Below are 15,079 nucleotides of genomic sequence, written 5' to 3' on the forward strand. Positions count from 1 at the left end.
TGTAAATTGACCTGTGCCTATGTCATGTGGTCATTTGGAACTGAATTTATTGACCTTGACATGATATCAGTGAACTTGTTTTAAACACTGCAGATTGGCCTCTAGCAATACATCCAAGGAGTGAACAGGGTTGCTGGCTATGACAATGTGGTGATCACTATCACTGGCTGGCAGTTCAGAGTTGCTGAAATGTGTATCACTATCACATCAGAATCAGGTTTAATATCACAGGCATATGTTGTAAAATTTGTTGTTATGTAGCAGCAGTACAATGCAATAGATAAAAACTGTAAATTACAGTAAATATATATTCATTAAAACCCAATGCCCCTCTTGTGGTTTTTCAAAGTCTTCATCCAGATGATTGGCAATTATCTATGCACTGTTGTAGCTGAAATACGTATTTGTCCTGATGAACAGTGACATCAACAAAGGTGTTCACTGCATACAACAACAACCTAACTGAAAACCACCTCCAATTTATACCTTCCACATGTCCTGTTGTTCCTTTTCACGCTTTTTACAAGCTCAATGGTCACCCCAGCACCAATGGAAAACGTGCAAGGGGCTGGCTGGATTCGAACTTGGCACCATTTACCTCTAAGTCCGATGCTGATGCCACTACACCACCGTCTTAACATGTCTATGGATTACTAATTCCATCTGATCTATCAGTAACCTGGTAACAAAGTGCTGCCTTCAGTTTTCAGTGTTAGATATTTCATTCAAATTGTACTACTTGAGTATGTCTTTCGCTCCAATTGAAACCTTGCATGTTATTGGGCAATGCCCTTTGTGTGAGATTTAATAGGATGGAGTGCAAATCAGGAATTCTGCCACCTGTTGACATTATTTTGCAAGATGCATTAACTTCTTTGACTATATTCAAAGATTCAAAGTACATTTATTATCAAAGTATGTATGCACATACAACCCTGAGATTTGTCTTATCCGCAGACAGCCATGAAACAAAGAAGAACCATGGAACCAACCTGTTTAAAAAAAAATCAAACGTCAACCTCCTCCCCCACACATAAAAAAGTCTCGCGCAAATGGCAACAAAAAAAAAGCAAAAATTACAGAACATAAAACACAAAATCAACTGGCGTATTTCAGTTCAATTCAGCTCAGTGTTCAAAAGTCACCCAGAAAAGTAACAAAAAAGAGCAAACAGAACTCGAGCTAGAAACAAGAACACATCATTAAAACTGAATTAGAGCCAAAATCTACAATCCGTGTTGATTAAACCTTGCACCAACAGCATCAGGGGAGTGAGATTACTCTAACATAAGGACTCTCACTCAGCGACAGCAAGTGAGAGGCTGGTTCCCTGTAAAAGGAAGTTCCAAGCAAGATGGGTGTTTTAATTAGAGTGAAAAAGCAGGTTCTGGTTTCTGATACAATTGTCCTTCGTGATGCACACAAAGCATGAAATTTAGATTGAGAAATAACAGTGATACAGGTTCAACCATCATACAGGTTCAACTATAAATCCTTATCTGATTGTTGCATATCATTGTGTTATCAAGTGCTCAACACTTTTTGTTCTGATTACCACTGGATAAACTTGTCAAGTGGTGTCGGTCTTGTCGGTTCTTTTCCAGATTTTCACCTCCTCTGATCAGATCCCTTCCCAACACCTCTGCCACCATGATGTAAATTTATCCTCTATCCTTCAGATGAGAGATGAAATATATTCCTCATCCAAAGTGGATACCTGTAACAAGTTGACAAAAGGAAAAGAGGACAGGTCATTACAAGTTATAATCAGTGATCCAAAGACAACTTAATTGCTGCACTTGTTATCCTTCATCTTCCTCGCCATTCAATGCTTTCTTCAAACACACGTGCTAATAATTTCCACATGTCCTGTAATAGGTAACTTTAGTTTTCAGCCGCACCTCAGATGAAAGCTTATCATATCTTTTGTAACATCATTCCCGATTTTTTAAAGTTCTTTTCTCTGTTCACCTCTCATTCACCCATTCTCCTGTGCCTCCTGCATTGCACTCTGTTAGGAAATCTTCTGTCCCAAAGCCCCTTTGTATTATTCTCCACAGAGTCGGGGGTTCCCAGCCTGGGGTCTGAGGACCCCTTGCTTAACGGTGTTAGTCCACGGCATAAAAAAGGTTAGGAACCCCAGGTTGCTTCCTCCTTAACTGAACATGCAGCTCCTCTGACACCTAAAGGGACAATTATACATTTGTTCCCACATCCTGCTGGGCAGGAACTCAGCTGGTCCATTGTCTTCTCAGCACTGGTTAGGATCAAAGCTGGGTCACTGGAGCTATATGGAAGCAGCACGATAGTATTCAGAGGAGATGATCTGATTGACATAAGCAAGTAATAGAAGTTCTCATGGGCCTTGACACATTAGATGAAGGGATGATATTTCCCATGGCTGAAGTATTCAGAACCAAGCACCGTGCCTTTAAAATAAAGGATTACCTGTTTGGACTGAGATGGGAAGTAATTTCTTCACCCAAGAGGTAGTGATAGTCATTGAACAATGCTGAACTGCACTAAAATGAATAGTACTGGCCTCCTGATTTAACGTTCAATATTTTGTGAGTAGTTGACTCGCTTTTTGCCATTCGCACAGTTTGTTCTTTTTTCACGCGTTGGGTGTTTGATGTTTTCTTTGAACGGATTCCATACTTTTTCTTTATTTCGTGGCTGCCTTGGGGAGGACAAATCCCAGAGTTGTATTCTGTATACATACTTTGATAATAAATGTACCTTGAATCTTTGAATCTTTAGTCAAGACAAAGATCAATAGGTTCTTGATTATTAGGGATTGAAAGGATATAGCATACAGGAAAGTGATGCTGAAGTGAAAGATTGGCCATGATTGTACAACAACCAAGAGGACAAAAGGCATTTATACTCAGTGGGTCCAATAAAGATCACGTAAAGCTGAATCGGCTTTATTACTTGGCTGTATGCAACTGGAAGCAGTTTAAAACCTTGCACGTGGCCTGTCTCTGGGATGTACAATTTCCTTCGTTTGTGCTCTCTGTCACTGATCAGGTTTCAAAATACGGCCCTGGTTCTGTGTCAAATTATACTTTCCTAATGCTTGCTTTGAAAACAATAGCAGTATTGTTTTAACTTAAAAAGGGTTTTAGAGCCTTTTTCAAGATGATATTGAGTAGAATGGGATACAATTCATGGTTTGCATGGAAGTGACGGTAGTGCTTAAAATGCCTATTAACTTTTTGGGTGGCAGGGTGGAGATATGCCTCTACCAAAGGAGGGGTAAGGCACTTCTTCCCTTCACTAGCCTGCAGGTCACCCATGGGCAAGGTGTAGCACCTGCTCAGCTCTCCCGATCAGGGTTGCATAAAGCCATAGGAGCAGGCGGTGGATGGTCATATGAGAAGCGGATGCATATCACAAGTCCTGGTTGTGTGACCATAGACGTCAGGCAGACAATCTCTGAAGAGTATTGATAATGGCTGAGGTCACCGGTCTTGTAAAGACACTGCCCAGAAGAAGGCAATGGCAAAACACTTCTGTAGAAACATTTCCCAAGAACAATTGTGGTCATAGTTAGAGAAAAGTTTAAGAAGAGAAGTATGATTGGGGTCTTCCCCACAGGCAACAATCCAATTAAGTCAGATGGAAGCCCATGATCTCCCATGTTGTACAAAATGCCAAATAATGATGATGATGATTAACTTTAATGTCCTTGTTAATATGCATGTTACTCTTACTTGCAAGCAAATAAGCAGTGTCTTTATGGATCAGCATCATTAGATAGGAAACTGTGGGATTTGAGGCCTGTTGTTAGAGGATGCTAATTTTACTAGTTGAGACAGAATCTCGGTGGTTGAATGTCAGGGACATGGTGAAGTGAGCAATGCCCAGGGATGGTTGTGCACTGTGTTCAATATGATATTTGAAGATGCATTTACTGATATTGACTTCCTTGTTGAGATCATTCAACAATTTTTGCCGCAGCCACCAAATCCCTGGGTGGGTGGTGCTGACTTTGACATTCATTCTTTTATTACCTTTCTTAAACAATTCCTCAGGATCAAGGATGACTTACTTTCACTCTGGTTGTGTGGGTTCTGAACTAAGTGATAAGGCCAGTATGGAAACCACAGGCAATTGATAGGGGCCCTCTAACAGGGTGGGCAGATAAAGCTTCCTAGGTCATGTGTTTCTTTAGCTGATTATACAAGGTATCTGTGTGTCCCAATTTATAGTCTCGAGGTTATCAGTATCATTCCAAATACTCTTTCTCTCAGGTGATCATGCACCAGGAAGTCAGTGATATTGATATTGCTGATAATTGATATTGAAGTCAGAATGATGAGTAAATTCGATATGCTTGACACCTGTTTTGAGACCAATGAATTTTAGCTTCTTGGGAACTCCATTTGATTGTTAACTGCCTCCCCAGTACTGGAGCAATTAGGAACTGGAATAAACACCAGTACTGCTGGCGATACCCACAGTGTAAATTAATTTAATTCAATTCATTAACTTTGTACAGAATGAAGGGCCCTATCTGCATTATAACCATCCAAGTTGCTCTTTTCCTGCTCTACAGAAACAACAGCAGAGATAATGACTACAGCATCAACTGATAAGTGACAACTCTATAACTCATGTTCTCAGTATTACTTATTTTCTATTTTTTGTATTTCCACAGTCGACTCCTTTTGCACAGTAATTGTTTGTCAGTCTTTTTTCTATGTAGTTTTTCAATCGATTCAATCGTATTTCTTTGTTCTACTGTGAATACCTGCAAGAAAATGAATTTCAAAGTAACATATGGTGACATACTGTATAAGTACCTTTCATAATAAATTTATTTTGAATTTGAATCTGACATTAATGCACAATTATGGAAATCTCCACATGAATGTTATTTGCTTCCTTCACATGATAAGTCTTTGAATAGGTGTAAATTGCAACATACACAAAATGCTGGGGGATCTCAGCAGGACAGGCAGCATCTATGGAAAAGAGTAAAGTCATTGTTTCAGGTCAACGCTCTTCATCCAGACCATTCATGAGCCCTGCTGCATTCCTCCAGCATCTTGTGTGTGTGTTGCTTGGATTTCCAGCATCGGCAGATTTTCTCGTGTACGTATAAAATGCAGCTTTTTTTTTTGTCCCTTCTTAAATAATTCTTCCAAATGATTTGCATTAGACGTGCTTTCCTCTGTTACACTCTGCCTTATCCTGTCCTCAACTTCAAGTTAGTTGATTGCAGGTTTTAACCTTGCAAGACCAATCTCCACAGGTGTATTGTTTTATAAATTTCTGCACACTAAAGTGAGCAGGCAACAAAATACAACTTTCATGGTCTGACCTCAAGAATTTCTTTATAATTAATTTTTTTGTAAATGCTTTTACTCAGGTTGTTTGCAATATGCATAACTTCAATCCTCACATTCCTGACTAGGGAAGCTTCAAGCAAGCCATTCTTTCATTGTGTGGTTGCAAGCTATCAGATGTGAGGCATGATAAATATGTGAGGGTGAGGTAAAGCATATTGGTACTGAACAGAAATCCTGATTGACAAAGTTTGTTGGAGCATGTAATGGATTATTTTACAGCCATTACATGCTCCAATGAACTTTGTCAATCAGCATTTATGCAGTGGATAGGATGGCCTGGGGTAACTACTAGAGCTGCTGTCTCCTAGCTTCAGCATTCGGAATAATCCTGACCTCTGGTGCTGTCTGTATGGAGTTTGCATGTTCTCTCTGTGACCACATGGGTTCCCTTTGGGCCCTTGTTGGCACGGTAGCATAGTGGTTAGCACAGCGCGTTACAGTACAGGAGACCCAGGTTCAATTCCCGCTGCTGCCTTTAAGGAGTTTGTATATTCTTTCCCTGACTGTGTGGGTTTCCTCTGGGTGCTCTGGTTTCCTCCCACAGTCCAAAGACCTACCAGTTGGTAGGTTAATTGGTCATTTTAAATTGTCACATGATTAGGCCAAGATTAAATCAGGGGTTGCTGGGCAGCATGGCTCAAAGGCCCAGATTCCTCACAGGCTCTCAATCAATCAGTCAATCAATCAATCAATCACCTCCTACAGCACAAGGAGATAGTACATTAGCTGGCCACTGTAAATTGTTCTAGTGTGTAAAGAAGTTGTAGAATTGGTGGTCGGAGGTGGGGTGGTGTGTGGGATGCTGATGGAAACATAGGACAAATATAAATGGATTATGGTAGAATTATTGAAGAAATGAGTACTGAATGATTGGTGTGGACTCTGCGTGCTGGAGGGCCTGTTTATATGCAGAATATTTCCATGAAACCATTGCTGAATGCACGATAAAGTAGGGCCTAGAACTTGAAGCTGCGTTCACCGACCTTGACCTCTTTGTGAGACCATTGATCTTCTGACAACCGTATTAACCTTTTAACCGTGTGCAGTGCCCAGTCACTGTTTGGGGCAGCATGGTAGTGTAGTGATTAGTGCAACGTCTTACGGTACAGGTGACCAGGTTCAATTCCCATCGCTGCCTGTAAGAAGTTTGTACCTTCTCCCTGTGACTGCGTGGGTTTTCTCTGGGTGCTCTGGTTTCCTCTCACAGTCAAAAGAAGTACCGGTTGGTTAGGTTACTGGCAATTGGTTATTATAAATTGTCCCCTGGTTAGGCTGGGATTTGTGACAAGAATACACATAGATAAGATGTTAGCTGTCCTCTGTGATCAGCAGTTGGTCTGCCACCTGTCTTCAAGAGAGAGATAAGGAACACAATGAAACAGCATCTGGAGATGTGTAATGAAGGGACGGGAGAGAGAGAGAGCTGTCTGGAGTGGCTCCCCCTTTGAACCCTGAACTGTTTGAAGTGATGGACAGGCGATACCCCAGCAGGGGGATAAAAAGGGACAGGTTCGCTAAGGCAGGACACGACACCCGAGGTAACGAGACCCTGGAAGCGGTGCGCCTCTCACGAGTCGGTGGGAAGTACCGGACAACGCACAGGGTGGAAAGGTACGATCAGCGGGAACCCAGTGTGTGTCCGCCCTTGCTTGGGTGCCGGGTTCACTGCAGAGGATCGACCGCATCTGGAAGAGGGGTCACAGTCGGTGACCTCAGGTGACGTCACCAAGGACCTGCCCAAAAGCTGCTTGTGAGCAATTATCGCCGGTCTGTGAGTGGAAGCCGTTTCTGAATGATCAGTCGTTCCCGTTCTCTCTCTCTCTCTCTCTCCCCCCACGTTGTCCATCGCCATGGCAACGATTACTGCGAACTGAACTACTAAATTGGACTGAACTTTGTGTCACTTTGAAAATGGTCATTTATCCCTAGACAACGATAGAGCTTGATTGATGCTGTCATCTTAATTCTGTGCACATATGTGGTTATCATTGCTGAACTGTTGCATTTATTATCCTTTCGATTACTGTGTTGCTTGTTTCTTTAATAAAACTTTCTTAGTTCTAGTAATCCAGACTCCAACTGAGTGATCCATTTCTGCTGGTTTGGCAACCCAGTTACGGGGTACGTAACAGATTAAATTAGGGTGGGTGCCGTGGCTGGAAGAACTTATTCTGCACTGTATCTCAATTAAAAAAGGGAAAAAAAAATCTTGAGCTAAAGTTAATGATGTAGCTTCATATTTAAGCCAAGACAAGTCGCTTTTTATTGCCATTTCGACCATAAACTGCTGGTACAGTACACAGTAAAAATGAAACAACATTCTTCCAGGAGCAAGAAATAAATAAATGAAAATGAATGAAAAACACATTAACTTAAATGAGGCATGGCAAGACATGTGACATGTTGCAACTCTAGTGTCTGGGGGGTGCACAAATCATAATTGATGAGCTGGAAACTGAATTTTTGACAGTGAAGTGCATCAGGAAATGAGAAAGTTTCCTGGACAATTTGATCTAAGACGCAGATGGACTTAGATGATGTGCTGCAGAAACGCTCATTCAAGAGGAACAGCAGGGCAGATATGGAGTTAGCGCTGGTCGGGAGTCAGCATTGGATGAGCATAGGAGGAGTCTCAGTCCTTGTAATTATCACTTCATCACTAGATGGCCCAGAGCAAACAGGCACCTCCTCATTGATTCAAATAGGAGAACACTAAATTGACTATGATGCTAATATTTATTTGGGTTTAAGTTTAAATAATTTCAATTCTTTTTTAAAATAGTTTTGACTATCTCTTGGTTTTTGCCAATTTTAGAAACATAGAAACATAGAAAATCTACAGTACAGTACAGGCCCTTCGGCCCACAAAGCTGTGACGAACCTGTCCTTACCTTAGAAATTACCTGGGGTTACCCATAGCCCTCTACTTTTCTGAGCTTCATGTACAGTACCTGTCCAGGAGTCTCTTAGAAGACGCATCGTATCTGCCTCCACCACTGTCACTGGCAGCCCATTTCACGCACTCACCACTCTCTGCATAAAAAAACTTACCCCTGACATCACCTCTGTACCTACTTCCAAGCACCTTAAAACTGTGCCCTCTCGTGTTAGCCATTTCAGCCCTGGGAAAAAGCCTCTGACTATCCACACGATCAATGTCTCTCATCATCTTACACACCTCTATCAGGTCACCTCTCATCCTCCGTCGCTCCAAGGAAAAAAGGCCGAGTTCACTCAACCTATTCTCACAAGCCATGCCCCCCAATCCAGGCAACATCTTTGTAAATCTCCTCTGCATTCTTTCTATGGTTTCCACATTTTCTAAGTTGTAATGGATGACAGAACAAGTTATCACAGCTGCTCTCTGAGTGGGACTGCTATAGGTCCCCTCAAGGAGCCACCTATACTGCAGAAGGCTCTGTCGCTGTGCAGGGTCTGGGTGCTGGAAAATGGATGGATTCTTTCAGCAAATTAATGTTGTGGACCTCTGCAAGATAACAGTAACCTAATGTGTTCAGATGCTGAAAATCTGAAGCAGCACACACAAAATGCTGGAGGAACTCGGCAGGTCAGGCAGCATCTATTGAAATGAATAGATAGTCAACATTTTGGACCGAGACCCTTCTTCAGGACTGAGAAGGAAGGGGGAATGTGCCAGAGTAAAAGGATTGGAGGAGGGGAAGGAGGCTTGCTAGAAGGTGAAAGGAGAAGCCAGGTGGGTGGGAAAGGTCAAGGGCTGGAGATGAAGGAATCTGATAGGAGAGGAGAGTGGACCATAGGAGAAATGGAAGGAGGAGAGGACCGAGGTATAGGTGATAGGCAGGTGTGAAGAGGTAAAAGTTCAGAATGGGGAATAGGGGAAGTGGGGGCGAGGGAAATTATGTTTTCTGGGAAGAGAAATCGATATTCACGCCATCAGGTTGGAGGCTACGCAGACAGAATATAAGATGTTGCTCCTCCAGTAAGCTACTATTGTGGCTCATTGGTGATTATTCTGAACAAATAGTACTTTGAAATTAACACTGTCAAATATATTCAAGAGCTCCAGGATCTCTGCATTGAAATAATTTCTACAGAGTCAGGTTGTGGTTTAGCGATCTCACCTTTACAATTCTCCATTCAGTTTCTAAAGTGGTGTCTTCAAAACTGCAGGAGACAAGTAGAACCTTATTAGGGATCAAAAGGCATTGAAATGTTTTTTTTTCTTGCTCCATAGAAACAACAACGACAGAGGTATTGACCAGTTCCACAGCAACCACCAACTATGTACTTGGTAAGTGAAAGTAAAATTATATCATGCAAAGATACGAAGGCCTGAAAGCGTGATCACCAGGCTCAAGGATAGCTATTATCCTGCAGTTTTAAAACTATTGAATACTTCCCAAGTACAGATGGATTCTTGGCCTCACAATCTACCTCGTTATGACCTTTCATCTTATGCCTACCTGCACTGCACTTTCTCTATAAATGTAACACTAAATTCTGCATTCCATTATTCTCTTACCTTTTACTATCTCAACGTACCGCGGTGATAAATTGATCTGTATGCACAGTAATACAAGTTTTTCACTGTGCCCCAGTACATGTAACAATATTAAACCGTTTTACCAATTTAGTTTAATTTTGCAAAGCCTGTTTCTACTCATGCAAACTTACACTGGTCATTAAGTAATAAAATAGGTCTTTAATTTAATTTTTATTTTATTTGATAGGTCATTCTAAATAGGTCTAAATGTTGCCACCTTGTATTTGCTTATAGAATTTTTCTTGCTGATTCAACTATTAGTAGAACAGGGCCGAAATCATGAATATCCTTTCTCATAGTTCTGATTTATATCCAGAACTGAGAATGGTATGATCCTCATGAAGAACACACCTTCAGTATTTAAAAATATTTGTCCTTCAGTATTAACAACATTGCTATATTATAGAGTCATAGAATACTACAGCACAGAAACAGGGCCTTCAGCCCATCTAGTCCATACTAAACCATTGAAACTGCCTTGTCCCATCGACTTGCACCTAGAACATATCCCTTCATATCCCTCTCATCAAGGAATCAATGATACTATTTTCCTCCATCATCACTGTTGTTTCAGCCCATCAATTATTTTTCACTGTTCTGAATGCAAATATAGCAATTTTATTTTGTTTAATGGAGTTGGTTGGCTTCAAAACAGCAGATTCCTTCACTGAGCTTCAATTTTTCATCCACTTTCCAACACATGAAAAGAGGTTGAGCAGGTTGGATCAATACAATATCAACCACCAGCAACACACCTGGTACATGACTGCCGTTTGTATCTTGCACTGTCTACTTACACATTTAACCATATAACCATATAACAATTACAGCACGGAAACAGGCCATCTCAGCCCTTCTAGTCTGTGCCGAACTCTTACACTCACCTAGTCCCACTGACCTGCACTCAGCCCATAACCCTCCATTCCCTTCCTCTCCATATAGCTGTCCAATTTAACTTTAAGCGACAACATCGAACCTGCCTCAACCACTTCTGCTGGAAGCTCGTTCCACATTGCGACCACTCTTTGAGTAAAGAAATTCCGCCTCATGTTACCCCTAAACTTTTGACCTTTAACTCTCAACTCATGTCCTCTTGTTTGAATCTCCCCACTCTCAATGGAAAAAAGCCTAACCATGTCAACTCTATCTATCCCCCTCATAATTTTAAATACCTCTATCAAGTACCCCTTCGACCTTCTACGCTCCAAAGAATAAAGACCCAACTTGTTCAACCTTTCTCTGTAACTTAGGTGATGAAACCCAGGTAACATTCTAGTAAACCTTCTCTGTACTCTCTCTATTTTGTTGACATCTTTCCTATAATTTGGTGACCAAAACTGTACACAATACTCCAAATCTGGCCTCACCAATGGCTTGTACAGTTTCAACATTACATCCCAACTCCTATACTCAATGCTCTGATTTATAAAGGCCAGCATACCAATAGCTTTCTTCACCACCCTATCCACATGAGATTCCACCTTCAGGGAACTATGCACCGTTATTCCTAGATCCCTCTGTTCTACTGCATTCTTCAATGCCCTACCATTTAATATGTATGTCCTATTTTGATTAGTCCTACCAAAATGTAGCACCTCACATTTATCAGCAATAAACTCCATCTGCCATCTTTCAGCCTACTCTCCTAACTCGCCTAAATCTCTGCAAGCTTTGAAAACCTACTTCATTATCCACAACTCCACCTATCTTAGTATCATCTGCATACTTACTCATCCAATTTACCACCCCATCATCCAGATCATTAATAGATATGACAAGTACATTGGATCCAGTACAGATCCCTGAGGCACACTATTTGCATTATTTCTTTACACTATGGTGATTTTGAATTAAGGATTGAAAAAAGTGCCATCTTAGATTCCATCATCTTGGCTTTCATTTCAGAATTGAGGTATAATTGTATTAGCCGGCTGTGAGAAAGTATCTCTCAAAGTTATATGGAATTGTCACCAGGTTAAAATGCTATTAAGTCTTTACCACCATCCTGCTTAATTGAATTTCCCGATGAAACTCAAGGGTCTCTAAATAATCACGTTTGTTTGGGGTATGTTTGTTGTGTTTAGAATGCTAATTGGTGAAAGTTTGATAGCTACTAAAAATTGATGCAAGAACTGAAATACAGTGCATGGCTGCATGACAATTTCATGTTGCCTGGACATTTCATAGGGTAGCAAATTCAGTCAGCAATATTAATACAATTCATTGATAATCTGGAAGACAATATGATGAGTGGTTGGCGTCATTAAAATTTAACCTGTCAGGCTTAAAACAGTGCAGAATGCTGTTAATTTAACTGATTTCATAGCTCAGCAAAAAATCTGCATTCACATCAGTTATCAACCACACACCTGGTAAGTGACAGTGATTTACGTTCTACACCAAACCAGCTTGCACAAGTGCACAATTTATCATTATGTGCTTTGTAATTGTGTGCAGAAAAAAATTACTTATCAAGAATCCACTTCTATATTTCTGAAATTGTTTCATTTAACACTTTTGTTTTAAATTGCAGGTCATTATGTTGTTACTTATGAATCAGCTGTTGAAAAATTGTATTTCCAACAGAATGTTTAGTAAATTTGATAGAGTCAGGAACTGGATACCCATTGACAGAATATCCTTCTGTGAACTCTCATTTCCATACCACAATTGAATGTGTTTGCGTCTAGCAAGTAAACCTCCAAGAGTGAAGTGTACATTATGACCTAATTTCAATTACATTCTTTGAGATATTTAAATACTAATTACCCTAAAATCTTCTCAGGCAATGAAAGGTATCTGTGCAGACGAACAACACACAATCTGCGTCCTTTAGTCCTTGGGGCTATTGCTCTGTCGGAATGTGGATGTACGAGGGGTGATTGATAAGTTCGTGGCCTAAGGTACAAGGAGTCAATTTTAGAAAACCTAGCACATTTATTTTTCAACATAGTCCCCTCCTACATTTACACACTTAGTCCAGTGGTTGTGGAGCATATGGATCCCTTCTTTGTAGAAGTCGGCGTCTTGGATCTCCAGAAAGTGGTCCACAGCAGGGGTGATTGATAAGTTCGTGGCCTAAGGTAGAAGGAGATGAGTTATTAACTTCAAACTTGCTGCATAATCACTCAAGGAGTTGAACTGCACGTGCATGTAATGACAGCTGTATAACTCATCTCCTTCTACCTTAGGCCATGAACTTATCAGTCACCTCTGCTGTGGACACTTTCTGGAGGTCCAAGATGCCGACTTCTACAAAGAAGGGATCCATATGCTCCACAACCACTGGACTAAGTGTGTAAATGTAGGAGGGGACTATGTTGAAAAATAAATGTGCTAGGTTTTCTAAAATTGACTCCTTCTACCTTAGGCCACAAACTTATCAATCACCCCTCGTGTGTTTTGGGGTGATTTAAAACATTTAAAACATTTAAAACATTTTGATATCTATTGGAAAATACATTTGAAACACCTGGAGACATGAATTCTAAGTATATAATTCCATGTGAATTTTAGCACTGTAGGCAGTTGAAAATCATCGTCAAGATCCTTCTGAAAGGTCAGTCGCCCTACTTTCATTCACAGGTTCTCCTTCATCCACTCCAGGAAAGTTATCCAGCCTGATCTCCCTTTATCAGTCCATGTTGATTCTAACTTGTTACTGCTTACCAAATGCTGTGCTGTTATTTCTATGCATTTTTGCATTTTCCCCACTACTGATAGCAGGTCTATAATTCCTGTTTTCTCTTCTTCCTTTTTAACATTAGTTACTGTCAATCAGGAACTGATCTAAAGAACGTTCGAAGAAGACCACTAATCCATCCAATCAAGGGTCTCAGCCCAAAACATCGACTGTTTATTCCCATCCATAGATGCTGCCTGATCTGCTGAGCTCCTCCAGCACATTATGTGTATTGCTCTAGATTTCCAGCATCTGTAGTACCTCTTGTGCCACTGGTCCATCCACTGTTTTTAGGGGCGCTTACTCAAGTGCTCTGTGTGCAGACCACTGGATCAATGGATTTGTTGGTGTTCAATTCCATTAATTACCCTAATATTATTTCCCTTCTAATACTGATTTTCTTCAGTTCCTCCCTCTCACTAGATGCTAGAATACCTAACATTCTGGGAGGATACTTACATTATCCTGAATGCAGATAGACCCAACACAGCTGTTCATTTGTTCCATCGTTTCTTTGTTCCTCGTTAAATCTTACCCTGTTTCTGACTGAAAGGGTCTTCATTCATTTATCTTTACTCATCCTTTTTGCACATCCTGACTTGCACATGAGTTTGATTAAAGTGAGGGAGAGTAGAGCAGGTCGTCAACCTCACCCTCTCATCCTAGTCAATGTGGATCCAGTGGCAACACAAGAGTCAAGACGACTGGAGATAGGTCAGGATGCAGTCGATGACCAGGGCAACCTACATGTCTTGCTGTGCTCTTCGCGCTCCACGATGTATGCTGGGAAACACCTTCCTGCTCATTGAACCAGCTGGTGATTTCCTCCGCACAGTACGCCAAACCTAGTCTTCACTTGCTTTGGGTAGGCAAGGCCAAAGTCACCGAGGGTTCATAAAAACCCTGATGCCTACTCCTAATTATGCAAAAAATATCCTTTTTGCATACTAATGCAATAAAATGTCACTTAAGCTTAGTGTTCTATAACCATAATTATAGGATAATTAGAATTTATCTCGTGATTGTTTAGAATACATTTTCCTTTTAGCATCCTCTGGGCTAACATGGAGTTCCGCCACTGGAAATCAATATGCTTTCTATGCTCATTTCCAGAAAGTCGATGATAATTATGTTAGGTGGCTTGTTATTTAATCCTATTCCCACTGATATTACGAACAGCAGTAAACATGTGTCTGAATAGAGAATAGTGGGTGAAATGCAGTTTGTGATTAACTGGACCTCCCACCAGCACTGTATGCTCATGAGAGATCTGTGCTGGACAGACGTGCTTACTTTGACCCTTAGCTTACATAAATGCCAGGATTGTTTCTTGGATGTTTTCAAAACCACCTTATCCAGGTGGCGATGAACAACATTTTGATCATTGACACAGAGAAGATATCTTTCCCTTACTTTTAGCACTTTACCCTGACCTTGCAACGGATGTAACGTTTCCTATTAATCTTCGCCATCCAGGAATGAAACCAGTCCTTTCAGGTGAGGCAAAGGTTCACA

At 40.9% G+C, this 15,079-nt stretch overlaps 1 protein-coding gene across 1 annotated transcript in view; it reads left to right on the forward strand.

The window, feature by feature from the left end:
* Nucleotides 1–15,079, forward strand: part of LOC140187005 (mucin-6-like) — a 165,739-nt gene that overhangs the window by 133,108 nt on the left and 17,552 nt on the right. The window contains exon 30 of the mRNA XM_072241866.1: nucleotides 9,574–9,630. Coding sequence (XP_072097967.1) covers nucleotides 9,574–9,630 — 57 coding nt within the window. The remainder of the gene's footprint in view (nucleotides 1–9,573; nucleotides 9,631–15,079) is intronic.

The sequence above is a fragment of the Mobula birostris genome, chromosome 23, assembly GCF_030028105.1.
Source record: "Mobula birostris isolate sMobBir1 chromosome 23, sMobBir1.hap1, whole genome shotgun sequence".
Taxonomy (NCBI): Eukaryota; Metazoa; Chordata; class Chondrichthyes; order Myliobatiformes; family Myliobatidae; genus Mobula; species Mobula birostris.